The sequence below is a fragment of the Panthera pardus genome, unplaced genomic scaffold (genome assembly GCF_024362965.1).
Source record: "Panthera pardus isolate Hobbes unplaced genomic scaffold, ASM2436296v1 HiC_scaffold_7, whole genome shotgun sequence".
Taxonomy (NCBI): Eukaryota; Metazoa; Chordata; class Mammalia; order Carnivora; family Felidae; genus Panthera; species Panthera pardus.
The window spans coordinates 75,007,066-75,030,240 of NW_026527002.1; the positions used below are offsets into that span (position 1 = coordinate 75,007,066).

The 23,175-nt window shown below is 52.4% G+C and overlaps 1 protein-coding gene across 6 annotated transcripts in view; it reads right to left on the reverse strand.

Annotated features, from left to right (window-relative positions):
• Positions 1–23,175, reverse strand: part of ZFAT (zinc finger and AT-hook domain containing) — a 286,033-nt gene that overhangs the window by 116,423 nt on the left and 146,435 nt on the right. For all 6 annotated transcript variants that reach the window (XM_019459785.2, XM_019459783.2, XM_019459784.2 and 3 more), the window contains 2 exons: positions 5,643–5,831; positions 3,925–4,075 (listed from right to left, as the gene is read on the reverse strand). In XM_019459785.2, the coding sequence (XP_019315330.1) occupies positions 3,925–4,075; positions 5,643–5,831 (340 nt within the window). The remainder of the gene's footprint in view (positions 1–3,924; positions 4,076–5,642; positions 5,832–23,175) is intronic.

Here is a 23,175-nt window from a genome sequence, read left to right on the forward strand (position 1 = left end):
CACTGGGGACACAAGAGGGACAAAAACAAACACAACTCATTCTCTCCTGCAGCTCACTTTGTGGAGGAGGTGACAGGCCAGACTAACAACCACAAAAAGGAGCAGATAAGGACTACGGCTCCCTGGTGTGACGGGAAAAGGCAGGATGCTCCATGAGCCCAGATCAGGGCCCACTCCAGGCAGGCTGTCCCGAGCACTGCGCACTTGAGCAGAGAGCTGAAGGGTGAACAGGATAACCAAGTGAGGGAAAGGGGAGGCATCCGAAATGAGGAAGAGGCATTTGCAAGGAGAAGTCAAGGAAGTACAAAGGGCCCGGATGGCTGGAACACCTGCTGGGGCCCAGAGACCACAGGGAGCACACGAGGGGACAAGGCTAGAGAAGAGGCAGCCATGGAAGGCCCCGTAGCCAAGTTCTTCTAACATCTGTGAGGTCTTACAGGATGCAATCAGATGGGCCATTTTACCACGTCTTATTCGCTTTCATGTGAAGAGCTGAGGAGATTACAGAACATCCTCATGACGTTATAGCACCGTCACCACAAAATAATTTGTTTTTTTTTTTTAATTTTTTTTTTAATGTTTATTTATTTTTGAGACAGAGAGAGAGTATGAACGGGGGAAGGTCAGAAAGAGAGGGAGACACAGAACCTGAAACAGGCTCCAGGCTCTGAGCTGTCAGCACAGAGCCCGACGCAGGGCTCGAACTCACGAACCGCGAGATCATGACCCGAGCCGAAGTCGGACACTCAACCGACTGAGCCACCCAGGTGCCCCATCCACAAAATCATTTGTGAATAACGTGAGTAACGGACGAAAGTAATAAGTACAGCGAGTAGGTCTTAAAGCAAGATATAAAATTGCATATGAAATATAAACTCCATTTTATAAAACATATGGGCCCAAAAAAAGGCTGGAAGGAAACACATTAAAAACATTAACAGTGGTGGGGCGCCTGGGTGGCTCAGTCGGTTAAGCAGCCGACTTCAGTCCAGGTCATGATCTCACAGTTCGTGAGTTTGAGCCCCGCATCGGGTTCCTTGCTGACAGCTCAGCCTGGAGTCTCCTTCAGATTCTGTGTCTCCCTTTCTCTCTGTCCCTCCCCACTCACGCTGTGTCTCTCTCAAAAATAAACATTAAAAAATATATATACATGTGTATATATATGTGTATATATGTATCTATATATATAGATACATATCTATGTATCTATATACATAGATATGTATATATACATAAACAGTGGTTATAGCACAGTAGCGTGATTACAAATGATGTTTTTTCTTACAGTTTTCTGGACTTCAAAAATTTTCTACAGCACCAGTGTCATATTTGTGTGAAAACCTAACTGATCTCTTGGTGTAACCTAGAAGTTTGTGTCTATATTTTACAAAGCAACATCATCATGCCAAAAAAAAAGCCTCTTTCATAACAATTTTGTAATTTGTACTATACTACTAGAATGCATGGCAGCTGAAATACGGCCAAAACCTGTTGATTAAATATTGCATAGATTTGCTGGCTAACTAGATGACCAGTTAGCTGAACCCCTCCCCAGCAGATTTTGAAAGAGTGTGAAAATAAGTAGCTAGGGTCTACAAATCAACTTAAGTTGACGCCAGAATGTTCTTCAAACTTAATTCCATGACAGTTTTGCCAAAGGAATGAGTATTTTTACAACTTCATCAATAAATTCAGTTGCCCATAGCTGCAAGCACAGAGGATTGAGGCTACGAATTAATGAAGCATCCCACATGACACCATGTTCATATGGTTTATCATTTATTCTCACCACTAAACTAAGTCAGATTGTACTAGACGATCTTACGGCTGGAATAACAGAGGCTCAGAGGCACATCCACTTGAGTCAAATACAACAGAGCCAAGGCTTCCTCCACGCAACAGGGCGTCTGTCCTGTTCTCTCTCATCCCCAGTGCCTGGCACATAATGGGCGTTTAATCTATTGAGCTGAACCGTGGTAGAAAAGTCTAGAGCCAGCCCAGGTCTGTTTGGCACTAAAAGCTATGCTCTCTTCAAGAACGCCTCATTTCCCCTCTTCTAGAAACAGAGGAAACCCACTGGCAACTGGCATTTTCTTTGTCTTTCGTCTCGGCTGGAAAAATGTTTGCAGAGCTCAGGTGCAGTTTGCTAACCCCCCACCCCCACCCCAGCAGGTACCTATCACAGGTGGTGAGACCGAGACCCTGGGGAGGGTATAGAAAACGCACCTGAGCATTCACTAAGGGTTGTCAACTGACCCAATGTGTGTGGAGGATGGTTTTCAATGTTGGTGACAGTTATAAGTTCTCTACTATTTGAGACAGCAATTTCAATGCTAGCAATTCACCCCACAGGAAGTCGTGAAGAAGAACTGAAAGACGAAGGTCCAAGACCCTTGAGCACAACATTGCCCATCAAGCAAAACCTGGCTACACAAACTACAGTGCACCCTATCCAACAGCAGATACTCTTTTAAAACTATGTATCAAAAACATTTTTTAAGGTGTGGTAAGTTTTGTGGGTTTTTTTTCAATGTTTATTTTTGGGAGAGAAAGACAAAGTGCCAGTGGGGGAGGGGCAAAGAGAGAGATGGAGACACAGAATCAGAAGCAGCCTCCAGGCTCTGAGCTGTCAGCACAGAGCCCGATGTGGGGCTCGAACTCACGGACTGCGAGATCATGACCTGAGCCAAAGTCAGACGTTTAACAAACTGAGCCACCCAGGTGTCCCTAAGGTGTGGTTAAGTTTAAAAAAAAAAAAAAGGTTTTGTTTTTTTTTTTTTATAGTTTATTTTTTTTTATTTTATTTTTTAATATATGAAATTTACTGTCAAATTGGTTTCCATACAAAAAAAAAAAAAAAAAAAAAAAAGTTGATAACAATGCACTTGGTATTTTGCATTAGAAAAAAGTAACATAATTAAAGCACTATGTTTTAGTATATCATGAAAAAATTACAGTGGCAACAGTAGTTGCCTCTAGAAGAAGAACGATGGGTTACTTTGATTAACTACACCATCCAGGGTGAAGGAACTTTCCACAAGAAAATAACAAGTGTTACTTTTTTTTAATTAAAAAATTTTTTTTAATGTTTATTTATTTTTGAGAGAGAGACAGAGTGTGAGCACAGGGAGGGGCAGAGAGAGAGGGAGACCCAGAATCCAAGGCAGGCTCCAGGCTCTGAGCTGTCAGCACAGAGCCCGACGCGGGGCTCGAACTCACAAACCGTGAGATCAGGACCTGGGCCAAAGTCGGACACTTAACCAACTGAGCCACCCAGGCACCCCAACAAGTGTTACTTTTGAAAATGGGGAGGGAATAAAGATTTTTTTTTTCCATTATAATATGTGCAACTTTAAAAATCAGCAAACTTGGGGCGCCTCGGTGGCTCAGTCCATCGTCTGACTCTTGATTTCAGCTCAGATCATGATCTCATGGTTCGTGCGTTCAAGCCCCACATGAGTGCAGAGCATGCTTGGGATTCTCTCTCTGCCCCTCCCCCCAACCTGTGCACATGTGCGCACATGCTCTCTCTCAGTTTCAAAATAAATAAAAACCTTAAAAAAATTTTTTTTTAGTAAATAAATAAAAATCAGCAAACGTACTAAGGCCTTACTTACACCTCTTTTTATTAAGGTTAAACATATGTCTGACGTACGTAAACTGCTCCCCCTTCATTAAGCCAGTCGGGGCTCAGGTCCTAAAGCAAGTGGATCTGCCACGCATTTCACAGAAGCAGCCCGGGCTCAGTCAACACACAGGCACCGTAATGGAGAGTCCAACTCCTGGGTTACATCAAGGAACCCATGTCCTCTACAACCCAGTCTGCAAACACAGTCCTGGGACGCTTACATGCTGGTCCTCTAGCCCCCACAGCCATCACCAGAATCCAGCTCTGGCTGAGGTCACACGGGACACACACTTTACCTGCTGGACTTCATGGGCTGCTCGTACGGCGTCTGCTGAATGGCGTACTCCTGGTACCCTCTCCGAGGCGCCAGGTCGGCCGGGGTGGCCTCGGGGTTTGCAGTGCCCGTCTCCGGGGGCCCGGCCTCCACTGGAACGATCTTGGTGGCACCTGAGATGAAGGCACAAGGCAGCACACATTGAAGGGGCACCACGGAGGTCCCAGATCCCACCCCTTACGGGAGTGGAGCCCCAGAAGTGTTTCTTCACTGTATACAGTACCCTTACCAGGTACTGGTTTTCCTGCAGTTCACACGTTTAACGTGTGTGTGTGCGTGTGTGTGTTGGGTGGGAAGGGCAAGTTTCCTAATAATCTACCAAAACACCTTTCTGAGGTAATTCCCTTTGATCTATGAAAAAGACAAAAACATGTAAGACGGGGACATACATACGTATGTGTTTACCTATCGGGTTTTATACAGGGCCACCTGTAAGCGGTCCTATATAAAGTAAATAAGGTAAATCCTGTATAAAGGCAAATAAGTGTAAAATTGCACCAAGACAGTATGGAGCAGTGGCATCGGCCGTGAACAGGAATCCGAGCTGCCAAGGGTCCAGTCCCAAACATGACATGACCTTACCATCAGCCTCCGTTTCCACCCTAGCAAATGACGGGTCTGGAGTGGAAAACCTCAAAGGTCCCTTTGCTCGTGCAATTCTATGATGTGAAATGATCAAAGACCTTGCACAGCAGTGGACACTTCACACGTATGTGGACACACGCACATGCACGTATCCAGTGCAGTGAAGAAAAGGCTCCAGTCTATCCCTGGATCTAGAACAGCAAAGACCCATCACACTTCTACCCCCCTTGCAGAAATCTTGAAAGCCTACCGCCAATTTTAAAGACGTTACTGTGGGAACTTCGTCTAGAGACGGCTGAAAACAGGAGCCACCCCTCTCCGAGGTTTCTCTTCCCAGACTGACACTGCTCTGAAGCAGGCTAGCGCAGATGAGGTGAGTTTCCAGAAGGTTCCTCTCGCCCAGTGTTTTTATTTCCTAATGATCATCGTACTCTGCATCGAAGTGTAAAGAGGCACTTATCTGGCATTTTCACCTTAAATAAGGAGTTACTATTTCCACTGGAAAGGGCTGTTTAAATGGCTGCAGCTGCTCTTGAAATCCTACACTTGATTTTAAAATACATTTGACAACTAGCCCTGAAATGGATAGGGAAAAAACCATTATTATACTTTGGAACCTACTATCACATCATACTGCTTTTTGTCTGAAGTATCCCTTCCTGAAAGAGGCCTTTTTTAAAAAAAGGTAGTATAATATCTCCACAGGCTGCTTTATGTGAAAGGAAATGCAGACAGGAATCTCCAGCATTATAAAACATTTGATGGAACCACTAAAAACGCAGGACAGAAGTTAGGCGGAGGGGACCGGAGAACATGGGCTCCCGGGAGCGGGCTGCGGCCCTCTGGTCTCAGCAGGTCTGTCTCACACGGGGGGACGCACCGCTCAACACAGTGAGCAGGGGGCACACCCAGGACAGGGACTGGGCCAGGGGAGCAAAGGAAAGACACGCTCCGTGGCCGCTGCTCCTCTGACCGTGTCTGCGGCAGCGACAGCAGCGGCCCCTGCCCGGGACCACGGGGTCCAAGCAGCGAGACTGCCCAGTATGGACTCAGCCCAACGTCCTTCTCCGGCCCCGTCCCACTTGCTGTGCTCACCTGGAATAGCTTCGTGTGCCGTTAAAACCACACTTATGATGGGCTTCTTCGCTCCGGAAACCTGCCCGGCCTCCTTTCCCGAGGAGACCTTCTGGACTTTCTCTGTCCTCTGTGTCCGCGGCCTCCTTGGAGTCTTTTCTCGATCATCCTCCTTATACTTCCTTTCCAGTTCAAGGTCAGATTCATCACCTGAAGGTCAAATAATACTGAGATGTATAAAATATCCTTTTATATCAGTGACAGAATTGGAGCGCGCACATAACCTTTTTATGCGACAGTAAAAGAAATATATGTGTGTGATATATACGCTTGGGTCCTCACTGCTACGCAGGCCTCTCCAACACTTCAGGCATCGTCTTTGATTCTTCAGTCTCTCACCTGATTCAGTAAATTCGGCACTGAGGCCACAGGCCACCATCGAGGCACTGGGGATACAGTGTTGATAAAGCAGGCATGACCCCTCACCTTGTTTTCATGACGCCTACCAGACTTCAGAGTCATTAAGGAAGATAGAGTCTCCCAAGATTTATAGCCCAGGAAGAAATCATTCAAGCTATAATTACTAGGTACCCTCCGTGGGGGATACGAAGACCAGTAAGGCACAGACCCAGACCCTGCCCTCAAATGCCCTGCAGTCTGGTGGGGGCCGGGGGTGGGGGAGGGGGGCAGTCAGCCGCGCGCCAAGTGAAATGAGAAGGGATCCACTCGAGAAGTCAGGAAAGGCTTTCTGGGGAACCAATCCTTCCGTTAACTGTAAACACAAGCGTCTGTGAAGTGATGGGAACGCTGGGGAACAGGTCACGCAAAAAGGGTGTGAAACAAAGGAGTGGGTATGGTAATAAAAACGGCAACATCCCATGGGGCGCCTGGGTGGCTCAGTCGGTTAGGCTTCCGACTTCGGCTCGGGTCATGGTCTCACGGTCCGTGGGTTCGAGCCCCGCGTCGGGCTCTGTGCTGACAGCTTGGAGCCTGGAGCCTGTTTCGGATTCTGTGTCTCCCTCTTTCTCTGACCCTCCCCTGTTCATGCTCTGTCTCTGTCTCAAAAATAAATAAATGTTAAAAAAAATTTGAAAAAAAAAATGGCAACATCCCATTGTAAGAAAAGACAGCAAAGACAAGCAGGAAACCATTAGCTTAGCGTGTGTGCTGTGTGGGTATAGCTTCATGGAGAAGCAGGGAGGTGGAAATAAAACCAGCGGAGGGAGTGAAAGTTAGGTTCCAGAGGGCCCGAAGGCCCCCCGAGAGGTCTGGGACCGTCCTTCAGGGAGAGCAGGGCAGGAAACTCCAGTGCCCACGGATGCCAGTCTAGCAGTGTGGGCAAGGGAAGCCGCCAAGCAGGACTCAGGTGACGGAGCACAGGCCCCAGCTGCGGCCGGGGCCACCCTGTCAGGTCGTAGGACAAGGTCATCCAATCTTTGGGCTGTTCAGAGAGAGACCGGGAATTCCAATTTTTTACATGAAATCTTTAGATGCTTCAAGGTCAGCCCTAATCTAAAAGATCTTAAGACAATGGGAGAGCCAAGAGAAACGCGTTTGCGGCCACATTTCACCCACAGCACCCCCCTGCCACCGAGGAAGGCAACGGTGAGCCACAGTTTATGTGGGAGGAGGGCTAACCGGTATCTGTGCTTTAAACATCTGCCGCCACTGGGGAGGGTGAACTGGGTGGGTTCAAAGGACACTTAAACCCACTGAAGAACGGAGACGCCAGCCACAGAAGGAACGGCGGCCGACATCGCACGGCGACGCTTGGCAGTAGCCTGAGGGGGAAGAAAGACTTCAACACCAAAGTGAGGAATAAAAGGACGCGTGATCGCTTGAATGCATGCGGTTCCGGATTCCAGAGGAGATACAGGAAGGAAGGAAGGGGAAGGAGTTTTCGGTCTTGGAATCACACACAGACCTGAACTAACCTGCCCCAGAATCCCTTCTTCGGGACGTCATGACAAGTGGAAGGAACATAGCCCTTTGGCAGAGACGCACGCGGGGCGGGTGCATGGCTGCAGGACAGACGCACAGGCGGACGGACAGTAGGGGCCCGGAAAGCGCCGGCATGGGGCATCACGCAGGTGAGGTCAGAACGGTGCAGTGATAAAGCAGAAGCTGGAGAAAACGGGAGAAACCAAAGGGGAGACGGCCTGAGGCAGCTCCGTACGTCCCTGCTTCCCACGAAGCAGGTCGGCCGACAGCCAGACCCGCACATAAATGTACCAACCAACGGGACAAGATAAAATGCGGAGACACAAACTCTTGGGGAAGGCTGCTGGGGGGAGGAAAGCGCTCCCAAGATGACGCCAGGAAAAAAACGTGGCTAATGGGGCAGACTGATCAAGACAAACACTTACGTTTGTCCCCATAGACCAAGTACTTGGAACATGTTTCAACCTGGTGGAAGCAGTCTTAGGGAATTTAATAGACCGGAGCAGGTCCTTAGTCACGTAATTAGCGTCAGTACTAAGCCTGTTAACATTGAAGCGAAGAGAAAAACCAGCAGATGAGATCGTGAATCACACAGACTGTGCATTACTGTCCAAGGCCAAAGGGGAGAAGTCAAGGACCATCATATAGGTCCACCCCTTGAAGAGCAAGACGACCCCTGAGGAGCAGAAGAAACAGGGCAAAACGAGTGACCTGCGAAGTCACTGCCAGTGCTTACATCCTGTGACGTCTGACCTGCATCAGGCCTGACGGGAATGTTTTTAGATCATTTTTTAGTGGCTGTATTAAAAACATTTCAAAGAGCCTAAAGTTGCCTGCGTCACAGTCACGTGGGTGACACGTGTGCATAAGCAACAGGAGAATATACTGGATGCTATGAAGAGGCAAGAACAACTTACCAAGGGACTGTTTGCATTTAAAATCATGCTTCACTTTATAAACAGACTCACCAAGGGATACAATTCAATTCATGAGCGACACAGCAGGAAGAGATACGTTCACGTACGACAACAACAAGAGCAGCACCCTGTGAATTTGAGCCTGTCATAAGCAGAACCCGGGTTAACAGCACGAATCAACTTAAAAAACCAAAAGTACACACACAGCGTTAGCCTGCACAAGCAGAAGGGAGCTCCTGGCTGTGCCCTGGATAAGCTAGATCCTGACTCTGCTGCCGGCATCCTATGTTGGAACGCGCTGCAGAGCTGAGCACCATGAGGACGGTGGACAGAGCACATAAGGATCTGGAAGAGCCTGGGTTGGCCCAGGGGGAGGAGGGGAGACAGTAAGAATCTCACCTCCCCCGTCAGTGCCCTCGCTCCGGCCACCAGACCCACCCCCGGTGCCCGTGCCTGCCTCAAGGGCAGTGCCCCTCCCGCTCCGGGGACAGCCACCCGGCCGCTGGGGCTACAGGACCTCATGTGGCGAAGGGGGTCTGGGGGAGAGGCTGCCAGGGGGCTTCTGGGAGCAGCTTTCTTCCCTAAGAAGAAAGAAACGTCCCTCTTCTTCGGCCAGGCATTGCCGTGTGCACTGCTTAGAACAGAGGTAAACACCCAGGAACTACAGGAGAGCAAGCGAAAGACGGGTCAATGCCTCGAGGATCTCAAAGGGAAACACGGTCCTGAGACTGTGATGGCGGCTGAGCCCGCCCTGGAACGTCCCCAGATGCCTCTCTACCCCAATGAACAGCCATCCTCATCCTCAAACACGTCTTCAGTTGGTGCCTCTGCTAAAAGTCATCTTGACGGACACACCTCCAAACCATTCTCCTTCCTGATCCCAGAGTGAATCGCTTCAAAATTCACATCTGTCCCTGTCACTGCACCCCTTCAAACCCTTCCGTGGCTTCCCTCCTGTCTGCACTAGGAGAAAGTACCAGATAAAGCACGCCAAGATCTGCCATAAATCTTCTCTCCCGCGACCCCTGAACCCTCAAGGCCGTGACTCAAATACACACCCACGAGTACCTACTGCTCACCCCTTTGGGCTACAATACTGGGTGACAAGTTGACCAAATACCCCTCTGTACCTTGCACACAGGTAACACACACGCACACACACACATATAACCAACATACCACCATAGCAATGGCTGGACTTCCCATACTGCTTTGCAATTTTCTATTCAGATGCCTCACTGTGCTGTGACTCTCCTGCAGGATGGGTCCGTGCCTCCTTATTTTATGAGCCTGACATAGGCCTGTAGCAGAGAAAGGGCCTACCCTAGGGGACAAAGGAGACCTGCACGGCTATGCTCCAAAAAGCCAGGCGAGAACCAGTGGGTACAAGTCAGCAACAGATTTCAGCAGAAGAGAGAAATTTCCAGCAGTCAGAGCTGTCCAACAAGGAAAGGGTGGTTTTTGGTGATGCATTTCCGATGACGGTTTTCAAGGAAGCTTCAGATACCATTTGTCACACTGTGGGGAAGAGTCTGCAACACCTGGGAGATCAGACTAGGCAACGTTTGCATCTCTAAATTCGAAGCCCCTCCCAAGAAGATAGAGCCTCTCCTTGAGGAGCATGGCTGTGGAAGGGAGGCGCCAGGGAGAAAAGGGGGTGGAGGAATGAGCAATATGGGGCAGTGAAAGAAAAATACGAGTAAGACAGTGGGGGACGGAACACTATGCACCCTCCTCCCTCTTGGACGGACACCAGAGACCAGTTTGTGCTTTGTGCGAGTTCTGGTTCCCTGACTGAAACGCCAGTGGGGCTCTCGCTGTGTCCCCTTGGCCCACACCCAACTCTGGCAGCAGCTACAGAGGGCAGCTCACACTTACCTGGTCTTCCAGCATCCCACCTCTGCTGCACAGGGTGTCCTTTGGCGACCTAGCTGAGCCCCTGCAGCCCAGAAGTGAAGACGGTTCAATATGGCGGAGGGCAACCCTCAACCAATGAGGGATGGGAGCCAACACATGACCACTCTGGGCTCCTGATTTGGGTGGACAATTCTGGAAGCCATCTGAAGCTTCAAGATTCTGGAAGAGCCGAGGTTTCACTGACCAAAGGAGTGAGCCCAACAACAAACCCTTGGCTCTCTTCCGTCCCTATCGCACCTCCCCACTCCCTCACTTCTGCTGCCTGGGATCACCATCCCATAAACTGTCCACAGCCAAGGCTGCATCTGGGGGAACAGATGCTAAGATACTCCCCATTGAAGACTTCCCCAAATGTACATCCTTCATCAATTCTCTGTGGCCTCACCCAACATGGAACCACAGCCCATTCAGCTACATTCCATTCTCGAGAGCTTCCAAAGACTCTTTTCCCGTGGACTCGGGCACCACACGGTGAGCACTGTCCTCAGCAGCCTTGGGAATGATTCTTGGGGATGATGTGACATGATCCCTGGGGCAGTGGAGCACTATGGAAAGAACAAGGCTCCCACAGAAAAAGCAGCACGTGCATTCAGGGAGGAGCAAATAACTCCAGGTAAAACACCATGCATGAGAGGGGCAAGCCGGTAGGCTGAATAAAGACCGGCAGACACAGGCCACAACCCTGGACGCTACCCAGAGATTCCGGGCTACGAACGCAGACGTCTACACGGACAAATCCTGGGTTGTCTGTGGCGTCCCCGGAAGCCATGCGTCTTTCAGCCCCCGGCCCGGCTCTATCATGGCCGGCACTACCACCTAGTTTTCATTCCCAGCCACAGCTCTGGCACACAGTAGGTGCTCACCTTTTATCTGTGGAAAGTAGCACTAGGCACACTGGAGGGTCTCCCCACTTCCTCCCCTGCCGCCTGCTTCTCAAGTCTCCCTCCATCCAGTCTCCTGTTGTTTCTGGATGTGACGTGTAGCATTTGTGCAGCATGGCAGTGGCGGGGGGGGGGGGGGGGGGGAGTCCTGGTTCCCAGTCTCTGGCGGTAAAATCATAAGTGTGGGCCCTACGGCTGACATCACGGGTCCTCTGGGAGTCGAGAGAGGAGAGAGCTCCAAGACCTCACGAGGAAACTTCCCTGAGAAGTCCCGGCTCTCAGCCCACACTCGCCACCCAGTCTCCCAGCACTGTCCTTCCTTCAGGCACAAGCATGGAGACACTCGCTCCAGACCCAGCATTTCCGGAAGCCGAGGCAAATTAAACCACCAGGCTCCATGGACACGTTCACTTTTATTTTCAGGACTCCACCTGGCTGTGGACTTGGGAGGGTCAAGTCAACCTTGGCCTGACTTCAAAGCCTGTCTCTTCAGTTTCTCTGCCTGCTTCCTAGTTACCCTCTCCTCACTCTGGTTAAGTATTCATGTCAAACACTGCTCTTCTGAAAACAGAATTTCTATCTCTAATAGCAAGTTCAACAATAATTTTCTACCACTTAATAAAACATTCTCTTTGTAAGCTGACTTCTTCTCGTTCTCCTCCTTTTTCCAGATTTTCTCCGTGTCCGTGCTTCTTAAACAAAACATCATTTATGCGCAAAAGAAATAAGTAGTTCCTTGGAATTATCAAAGGACTACAGAATGTATTTGTTCTTTACGAGCCAACAGTTCACTCCACAGATAATTATGGAGAGCCGCGCGCTGTCCTAGGCATTTGGGACACTGTGTGTACGGAACAGAGAAAGACCCCTGCCTCCTGGAGTTTACGGCTAGTGGGGACATTCAGGATATTGAAGACTTGACAGATAGGTATATCACAGAGTAAGCTAGAAGGCAATCAGGCACGCGGGAGCCGGGCAGGTCCACAGCGTGGAGTCTAGTGAGCTAGTTCTGATCTAACAAACACAACTCACACAACCATTTCCTACCAGTGAGGACGGTCACTGTGACAGGGCTCATTTATTTACTTGTCCGCCCACCCCTCCCCAGGGATCTAAGCACAATGAGCACGGCAGGATTTAGCCCATTGTGCAGGAAGCCTATCAGTGCCTGACTCGCTGCAGGGACTCGATAAAGTGGAGAGAGGGCAGGGCCTCACGCTTCACAAGGCAGCAGAGTCGGCCATTTGTTAAGCAGAGAACAACAGAGGGCCCCTTGGGTGCCTGGCCCTGTGCCAGGCTCCGGGGACCTGAGAAGAACCAGGCCCGTTCCTACCCGCAGAGAGCTCCGAGGCTCACCCACTCGACAGATGAGCCAACACTGACCAGCGCCCCCGCCCTCAGCATGCTACACTGTCATCACCGCCTTTGGTCCTCGGCCCCTCATGAAGCTGCTGGGTCCCTAAGCCCATTATAAAGACAAGGCTCGGGGTGCCTGGCTGGCTCAGTCGGTTGAGCGTCCGACTTCAGCTCAGGTCATGATCTCACAGTCCGTGAGTTCGAGCCCCGCATCAGGCTCTGTGCTGACAGCTCAGAGCCTGGAGCCTGCTTTGGATTCTGTGTCTCCTTCTCTCTCTGTCCCTCCCCTGCTCATGCTCTGTCTCTGTCTCAAAAATTAAAAAAACAAAACAAAACAAAACAAAACTTTAAAAAGAATTAAAAAATAACAAAGACAAGGCTCAGTGAGGGGGAGAGGTGACAGGACCAAGAGACCCTCTCCCCCATTAGGAGGCAAACCCAGTATCATCCCTGAGTCTGTGTGCAACAGAGTGAGGCCTTCTCCCTGCCCTCTCCCACCCCTGATAGAGCACATGGACAGAAACCAACCAAACAGCCGGGCCCCACGGTGGCCAATGTTGTCTTCAGATGGCCGTGAGGACACACGGGCCTGGCCCTCTCTCTGCTCTCTCCTTGGGGAAAGTGCTTGGCTTACAGACGCTCACGGACCACGGCACCCGAACACCGCCCTTAAACAACCTCTTTCCCCCCAACCCATTTCCCTCTAATGGGGGCCTGGCGCATCTGTGCGGAAGGCTAAGGGGGGAAATAAAGGCTGGCACTTGCTCAGTGTGCCCTTGGTCAAGCCCCCATCAGCGGTTCAGAGGCCTTGTGCTCCCCATCACGTCCCACGCCCCCCGCCAATCTGCCGGCCACACTAAGGCACACGGCGCAGTCAGCCGCACAGCTGGAGACCCTAGCACAACAGACGGCCGGGCCAGCCTCTGCACCCGGGGCCCGGCATCGAAGATCCCATCCCAGCTCGTGGGGGGCATGCCCAGCTCCTCCACTCTGCAGCCAAGCTCCTCGTTGGGAAAAGGCCATTCTTGGTAAGCGAGGAAGACAAGAGTTTCAGCACTGCTCGCACAGGTAAAGGTCTGTCTCCCCTGCACTGAGACAGACTGAAGTCTCTTACAGCAAACAAGGCACTAACATGGCTCTTCTGAGACAGAGACGCTCAGGGAAGCCCAGCTGCCAGCAGGGCGCCCAGCCTGACACCAATGGGTAATCTGGGATCGTTTACTCACCCTTGTTTCAGGGAATGCCCAGCTCACCCCCTGGGCCTCCGCAGGGTGCCTGACAAGGAATGGCTGGAAAATCGATGTCTCTTAATAAATAGCATCCAGTGTGGGAAATAAAGACACTGATTGGGGGCTGGGGGAAGGAAGTACCCAGGTTACACCCCAAGCTTCCTGATGCTGCTTTTAAGGTGAACCACCTTCCAAACGGCCTGCTTTGTACACAGGTGTTAATTACACAATTCACCGTAAGGTCGTATTTTATCTTCAAATTGCACAAGATGTCTAAAATATCTTCACCGAGCTGTTTCAGAAAACACTCTTGATCTAACAGAAAACAGGATGTAATTTTAGTGAGATCGATAGCTGAAATCTGCCCGAGGTGCGTAAAAGGCAGACTGCACTGGCTCCCATCAAACCCCAGCGGGTCTTGGGGGGAGGCCAGCCAGGCCGCAGGAGGAAAGGTCAGCATTGACCCCATCAGCAGCACTGGGGCTCGGACGGAAACATCTCACGGTGGTCTGTCTGTCTGGTAGTTTTCCTCCGGTCAACAATCTGGAGAGACAGAGAAACTCCACCGGTACTTAGATAAGACCACCCACCTCATCTTCCGCGTGGTGCTTTACAGTGTGCAAAGCACTTTCCTGAGCATTAACTTAACGAGCACCTGTAACTCGACTACCGTATGCACCGTGTGCCCCTGTAGCCAATCTTTTTATGTTTCGCTTTTCGCTCCAAGGCTCTAATGACCGTGCTCTTCCGGAACATGAGGCCCTCAGTTGAGGGGCCCCTGTCCGTCAAATTCACACCACGCTGTGTAGACATTCACTGTCTGAATCCCAGCATGACTCTCACTGCAGCAGGAAGGCGCTCATCAAGGGTGTCGAGCGGCAGAACCACTGTCAGGTGAATTATTTAAGCAATTTCAACGTAAACAGTCGGCAAAGGGGCGTGATTTCTCTGGCTGAAACGGGTGGGGTCCCCCTCGCCACCTCCCACACCAGCGCCCCCACCTGTCCACCCTGAGCCGCTAGCACCTCTGCAGGGCCCTGAAAACACCTTGAAAACGAGCGGATGAGGACGCACGCGGAAGGGCTGTGCCAAGTACCACTTCGACGACGGCCGTTGCCCTGAGTGGCCAGGGCGGAGGGCGCGGGGCGTGAGCGACACTCTTTCAGCTGCATCGGTCGGGAGCTCTCTAAACTTACGGTCTGTGCGTGCAAAGCGAATCACTGTTCAAGCAAGGGAAAGGCTGCACAGTGAAGCACGCACAGCCGTCCCTCGGGCCGCGCGTGCTGCCGTGGGGCTGGTGCCCGTGCGTACCCACCCCCGGTCTGGGGCCGGGACGCCCGGTCCCCGTGGTTCCGTTGGGTCTGTGCTAACACAAGAGAGCTGCAGCGGGAGCGTGCCTCACCTGCCCCCCGGCCCAGTGTGCCCTGTCGAGTCACTGACGTTCCGGGAACTATAACTTCTAATTTCCTGACATCTGTGCCTTATAGCTCTTCAACCCCAGCACATTGGCGTAATTCTTTATATTTCATTTCCTTTTGAAAAGACGGTGTTTAAAAGAGCTATGGCACAGTGCAAGGTGGAATGCGAAACCTAATGTGGAAGCAGATGTTCCCAGAAGGGTGGGCACGCCCACAGTGCTGAGACCCACCCCCCCACGGCAGGGCCTGGTGCCCTCGCACGCAGGGGGGCGCTCTGACTACAAACCTGAGGCAGGGAGCAGACACCCAGCATGGGTCCCATTTTAAGAGTAATGAGTGGGGTGCCTAGGTGGCTCAGTCGGTTTAGGGTCCAACTCTCGATTTTGGCTCAAGTCATGACCTCATAGTTCGTGAGATCTCATCAAGCTCTGTGCAGAGCCTGCTTGGGATTCTCTCTCTGCCTCTCTCTCTCTCTCCCTCTCTCTGTCCCTTCCCCCATTCACTATCTCAAAAACAAACTTAAAAAAAAAAAAGGGTAATGGGCAAAAGTCCAGTGTCCTCAGTGTTCTAGAAAGTTCCCATTTGCCCCTCCGGGCCCACCCTCTGTCCTTCACCCAGGGGGTCCACTGCCCTCTGGCTTCCCGCTGGGTTTGGCCAATGGAGGAGGCAATGGCAGGAGATCTGGGCTCCCTCCTGGTCACCAGCTTGTCTGAGGTTGCTTCCTCGGCCACAGACTGGCCTTGGAGTTCAGGGGCCACTCTCCCCCTCTGTCTCTATACCTGGGGCGTAAACAGCACCCCACTACTGCGCTATCCACAGTCTCCCCCATGACCACACTTTGATGGGGAATCCCTTTACTAAACCCTCAGGTTGCCAATTCAAGTGTGGCACCTGCTTCCTGGCCATGTCCCACCAGCTCCCCGCAGAGATCCTTTCAGTCACCCTAGATGGCTCCTCTTTCTGGCCCCATGTCACCTTCATGTCAGCATGAGCCACACTCCTCAGACCCAAGAACAATGGCCTCTATCCCAGCTTCATCTCATTTCGTCTCCCTGCCTCACCTATCATCGCTGACCCGTCCTCCTCTCCCTTAGAAGTGGCCTTCCTCAGGAACTTCCGCCCAGTCCCCTGATGACCGTCTACTTGTGCCCTCATAGGCTGATGGCCCCAGGGCTAGGGCTCCAGCCCAGCCCTCCTGCCGGCTCCACGGCCAGGTAGATAACATCCCCTTGGACACCCACAGTCTGCCAAACTCAACGGGTGACCACAAGGAACCTGTCCTCTCTCCCCCAAACCTGCTTCTCCCTGGGGTTCTCGGGTTGGCAGGGCCCGTCCTCCACCCTAGCACCCGAGCCAAGACCCAGGCCACCGCCCACTCACTCCCTCTTGCCTCTCGCCCCGTCCAACCTCTACCGGGCCCTGGGAATCCCATTTCCGCCGGAGCTCTGGACTCTGTCCCCTTCTTGCCACTCCCATGGCCACTGCTGAATTTGGATACCGTAGACCCTCATCGGGACTCCCCCACACCCTCTCCCACTGACTCCTCTGAGCTCCCTCCAGACCCCGTGTGACCTCGGTGGGTGCTCCTCCCGCGTACCTCCAAGGGCCGGTCTGGTTCTCTGCCTGCACCACCGAACTCTGAGCGACTTTCCTGCGCGAACGCTGTTCTCTCGCCATCGCATCACCGGCAACAACCACACGCCTGGTACGTAGATAGCGGTGACTGCCGCTTCCACTGGATCAATGAATGACCCACAGCAGAGCTGCAAAAACACTCCCGTTCTTCCCAGCCCCTAACGCCACACGCCACACGCACCCCGAACTCTGATGAGCTTCTCTGACCTTACGAAGAGAAACTAAGCCCCTCTGACACAAGATCTCCTTGCTCTCCGTCCCCTCCTGTCCCAGAGGGGTTCCTTTGGGAGGGATGCTGTTCCTTTCCCCAAGTCCACACTCTCAGCTGTAGGATCCGTGTCTGTGTTCGTATCCCTCAATTCCCCACAGGCCCTCACAGCGCCCCCTGTGTGGTAACACTCACACCAGGCAGGTTGACTTGGCAAAGGGCAGATGAAGAGTTAAGCGTGCTCGCAATCACACATTTGAAGAAATTAGCTCATAGGCACTCATGTATAATTAACACCGCACTAATATTCCAAAGTACCTGTTCTAAATTGCCCAAGAACTAATTAAATCTCAGAACACCCCAGAGAGTAAGTGTTATCAGCCACATTAATAAAAAGCTCAGAACAGTCGTCAGAACAGCAGACTGATAAGGGATTATATTCTGGGACTCTGGCACCAATTCGCTCCACGCTGCTAAGACAGCAGTTTAAGGAACTTATTAGCCCACGACAATTCCATCGGACCTGCTGAATACGCATCACTCTCGCTTCTGTGCTTCCCCTCAGGCTTTCTCACATCTTCCCGGCTGTCTGGCTCCGGAGGAAAGCCAGGCAGGCACCTGCTTCCAGCAGCGGCCCCGTGCAGTGACAGCCGTGAGAAGAAGCACAGGAAGGGCAGGAGGCCTCTGTCTTCCCCGTGACCCCGGTTCCTGCTATGTTACCGCACCTGCAGGCTTGTGCTGGAGCCACAGGAAAGGAAATGCCTGTCTCACCTCCTCTCCGCACACATAAACACCAGGTCATCCTCAGACATGGAGCTCATGGCCCCCTCCTCAGGAAGCCCTCCAGGATGTACACCACAGACATGTGGTCCTGCCCTGCCCTGCCTCTGCTTTAGCCAGAAGCACCAGACTCAGCCCCCTGCTTTAGCCAGAAGCACCAAGCCCAGCCCCCTGCTTTAGCCAGAAGCACCGGGCCCAGCCCCCTGCTTTAGCCAGAAGCACCGGGCCCAGCCCCCTGCTTTAGCCAGAAGCACCGGGCCCAGCCCCCTGCTTTAGCCAGAAGCACCAGGCCCAGCAGTAAGTCTGGCCACCCATCCCAGGATTTCTCAGCCATCGGGGGTTTTCCCGGGAGAGACCGAGCTCCTGTTCATACGGGGTCACAAGGCACAGGAGCTCCTTGTCTTGCGAAAAAGCATTAAGTAGCAGGAAAGCCCAGGTGCCACGGCCTCCATCACACCCTCTCAAGTCCCTCCACGCCAGGATGCAGTCAGTGGGCACCCCACCGAACTTCACACATAAAGACACAGTGGGCTGTGCCCTTGGCCCTGACACAGGAGAACCGGCTTCCCCAGCACAGTCACTCGCAGCCAGCACGGCCCCAGGAGGCCGCCAAGATGCTGAACAAGAACGCCTTCCTTCAAAAGTCCCGGCATAACATCCCACTTAGGTGGGATTGTTTGTTCCTCCTCTGCTCTCTCCTCCCACTGCAAGAAAAGGCACTGAGCACCCCTGGTTTGCCCGAGAGACACAGCAAGTCAGGAGGAGGGATTGCGGGGTACCTGGCGTCAGCCCTACTTGTGTCTCACACCTGGAGACTTCATTCCCACAGGACTGGAGGTCTGAATTCAGGTGACTCTGGGCCAGGGCAGGGTGGCGAGTCGGAGGGCCAGCATCCCAGGAGATAGCTTGATCCACATGACCAGAGCTTGAGGTCAGAAGTCTAAGGGATTCAGGTAATCACCAGCTGGCCTTGGACGACTCCCTCCAGGTGGCAAAGCCTCTTTTTCTTCATCTGCAGTGAGATGGTTGCCCTACCCTGGTGTCCAGCAGGAGGATTAGAACAGATGCTCAGGGCCCTGGCAGCGGCTGGGCGCGGCAAGACGAGGCACCTCCGTGGAGCCCAGACGGGGCCAGTGAGCATCACGGGCCCGCTGACCTGGGTGTGTCTGCTGCTGACCCGTGGAAGCTCTGGACTAGCTCGCCTCTGGAAATTCTGCGAGCATGTAAACACGCATCTGTAGAATTTCCCAGCCTGATTCACACTCATTGCTGGGGCCCGACAGAGCTCCCCATGGGCTCCCAGCTATAGGTCTCATGCTTTCTTCCTCCCCTAAAGCAGTCTGATCACCTACCCTGTTATCACCCATCTGAACTTCATTTAAAAGCTACCAGAAGCTACCAGAGTAATGAAGGTCACACACAGGTATTTTCACTGAGCAGCTGTTTACCAGCTGCTGACCCTGACGAGAGAGAGCTGGCGGGCTCAGGGGGTGGAGGGGGCTCCCTAAGAAGAAAACGGCGCCTGCACCAAAGGAGCCAGGAGACAAGTAGGCACAAGTGTGCACAGCAGTGGTCCAGATGCAGCATCTAGTCTCAGGGTAGGGGGGAGACCACTACTCGCAAGGACAGGGAGGCCACAGAGGGATGCTCAACAAGAAAGCAACGGGTCACCTTTGCGCTGGACACTGCTCTGTGGAGAGGCGGGGTTAGGGGGCCAGTGGAGATGTGGAGCCACCGATCCAAAGGCTGTGGCTGACAGTACCTGGGAGGTCCCACTGGCACCTGACTCCGAAGATCCAGAACAGCGCTTGGATCAGGGTGGGAAGGGAACCCCAAACCCCACAGGGGCAGATTTGAGTCTGTGCCTGCCCCCCATCTTCTCCCCGCACCCTCCCCACCTTCCCTCCAGCCCAACTTTTCTCCAGACTGTTTCTTGTTTCATGACTGTAAACACAGTGCCTTATTTTGTTAATAATAAGATAACGATGAGTAACTTAAACAGCACACTTCTGTTAAGAAAGGAAGAAAGAAAGAAAGAAAGAAAGAAAGAAAGAAAGAAAGAAAGAAAGAAAGAAAGAAAGAAAGAAAGAAAAAGTAAAAGAAAGACAAAGAGGAAGCTAGACCTGGGGCAGGGAGGAAGGTCAGGAAGGAGACTGGAGGCCCCAGGGTGGCGCGGGGCGGGGGGGGGGGGGGGGGTGGTGGAAGAGGGGCGCACAAAAGCCAGCAAGGCTCAATGACAGTGCAGTCTGGGGTGGGATCAGAGGAGGAATTAAGGGCAACTCAGGTTTCTAGTTCAGAAGACTGGGAAGCACCAGCAAGTGAGAGGTAACTTTCCCAGGCAACCATCAAATATAGGTGAGAAAACAGAGAGATGAAACCCAAAGTGTAAAGAACACAGAGTCCAGAAATGACCATTAGCAGGTGCGCTGGCCAGGCAGCCAGCAGCACGTACTGGGGCCGATCCAGGTCACCTGGCCCACACCACGTAGAAACGTACATAGAAGTTAGAAAAACTAACTTTGAGTTTCCTGCTCATTACAGACTGTGTAGTTCCTGTTTGTGCTCTAAAGGATCCGTGCATTTACTGAGCACTTCGTGTGTACCAGGCACTGTTCTGAACACTGGAGACAGAGTAATGAAATGACATACCCACACGACGTACGTAACATGGTCTTCCTTATGCCAAATCCATAAAGGAGCAGAGTTTGGCTCTAGATTTTGGCAAAGAAAGGACAGTGATGAGTGATTCTATGCCATGTGCAGGGCACCAGGCCCTGGGACAGCACGAGATCCCGTCTGCTGAGCTATCAGCACGTGGGGATACAAACACACATACGACACTCCTAACACGAGGAGACCCGCATGGCACGGGGTGAGCAGCCTGGGCTGCCAGGAGGCAGAGGCTGAGGACAAGGACGGGCACGCTGAGCCAGCCTGAGACAGCAGTGAGGCCAGGAGCTGCAGGAGGGTGGGCATCTGCTGGCACACGAACACCAGACGGCCCTGGCGTCCCGGAGAAGGGATGGGTGTGCAAAGGCAGAGGGATGGGCAAGCGCCTGGGGCCAGAGGCGAGTGTGGCTACTCAGAGGGCGGAGGGGAGGGGGCCATTCCACAGGCAAAGGGAACAACGTACAAGAGACAAGCGTGCAGGGTACTGGCACCACCAGAAGTCTGTTACAGAGTCATACACGGGCAACATGGGAAGGGGTCGGGGCGGGGGGGCAGCTGTCAGGCTGTGCAGAAACAACCCAGCAGGCTCATGAGGAGCTCGGACTGTCTGAACAGCAGCAGGGAGAGCTAGCCGGTCCTCAGGGGACAGATGCGAGCAGCGTGCACTTGGCCCCAGCGGCAGGGAGAGCCAGAGTGCACGCACCCAGGGCGTGTCTCAAACAATCCACTGAAATCCGGGGAGAACATGGGAGAATTCCTCTTTCCCTTTCTTACCGCATCCTTGCGAATTTTATATTTTACGTGTGTTTTACAACAACCATAAACACGTTCTTACAGCAAATGGGGATTTGAGCAAAATGCCTGGGCTCCCAGCCCAGGCCCACCACTTACTACGGGGTAACACTGGGGAGGGTGCTTGTCTCAGTTTCCGAATCTGTGAAACGGGGACAAAATCAGTAAGTACCTCATGGGGTTTTTAATGAAGAGGAAATCAATTAACATTTCTAAGACACTCAGTACAGTGGTGGGCCTATAGAAAGGATGCTGTAGTTGGTTTTTAAATTTTAAAAATGCAATTTATTGGTAAAAAATGAACATTTATCAGGGACGTGTATGCAAATCACTGGTCGACACAGAGCGTGGATGGGAATAGGGCGCGGACCAGAGCCATCAAAGAGTCTGTGGAGGGAATGATGGGGCCTGACCCACACGAATGTCAGCCGGATAGAGAGGAGGATAGGAGAAATATCTCACAGGAAAAGTCAACTGACCATGACAAATGACCAATGTGAGAGGTGACATCTGGATGGTGGGGCCAGTCACCAAGTCAGAATATGGGGGGGGGGGGGGGCATTTATAAGGAGCTAGTCAGTGAGCTCAGCACCAAACAAGCCCACAGCGCAAGCCGCCTGTGGGTCACCCGAACGGGTCTGGAGCCCAGGACGGGGTGGGGGCAAGGAGGGCGTCTGCAGGTCACAGAGCACAGCTGGGGGTGAGTCCAAGGAAGTGGATGGGAGCCATGCAGCAGTCACTAGTGACAGTCATCAAACACCTCCGGCTCTCCCCCACCCCAGGCACTTTCTGGCCCCTTGAAGTCGGTGGGGCCACGACATCAGCTCTGGCCAACGAAATGCACAGGCAGAAATGACGGGTGTCACTTCGAGGCTGACACGAAACCACGCAGGGCTCTCCTCCCCTCCTGCACAGTGACCAGCCACGTTCGGGGCGGGGGGCTGCTCTCTGCGTCCAGGACCCCGAGTGAGCAGAGCCCCTGAGGACCGGCAGCAGGTATGGAGTCCGAAGGAGAACGCGAGCTTGCTTCCGTTAGGCCACTGCAGTTTGGGAGAGGCCTGTTGTAAGGGTGTGGCCTGGCCTCCGCTGACTGACAGACTCGGGGACAGTGACGGGGTTGGGGGGGGTGACGTGATGAGAGGAGGAACAGGAGCTCACCGAGCAGGCGGGCAGGAGCAGCTGGTGAGAAGCGGGGGAGTTGGGAGCACAAGGTGTCACCGCGAGGGAATATTCACAGTGTGAGGACACACGCCCACACTTCCCAGCAGGCCGAAGGCTGGGTGTGCCTGGAGACGTGACCTCCAGGCTTCCAGCCACCTGACCGGGGCACGGGTGAAACCAGGGTTTACAGGCAGCAAGAGGAACCAGCCGTTACCATTACTCAGCTTTCCACGGAGAAAAATGTTCCATTCGAGAGACTGACGCTGCTCCGCCTTGCCTCCTGCAAAGTTTCAAACACAACTCACCCAAAACCGTTTTCAGTCAGAGCAGCCATTACCGAGTCAGCCGTTTTGCTAACACAAATGCAGTAGAAGGCACTTGAAGCATTGTTACAGAAAATCTCCATGAAGATTACAGGGGCATCTTAGGGAATATCTTAAAATAAATGCCTTGTCTTCTCTAGGACAGATTTAACAAGAGTTAAGAGCCCATTTCTGCAACTCTCCTTGCAGAAAATGACCCCAGAAATAACAAGCTAAGGCAGGTTCAGAAGTCACTTTTGTAAAGTTGACATATTGATTTCTGTAGGCCGCAAACTGTTTTTCAAAAACACCAGCTGCTCCACATAATGGCATTAAAAAAAAAAAAA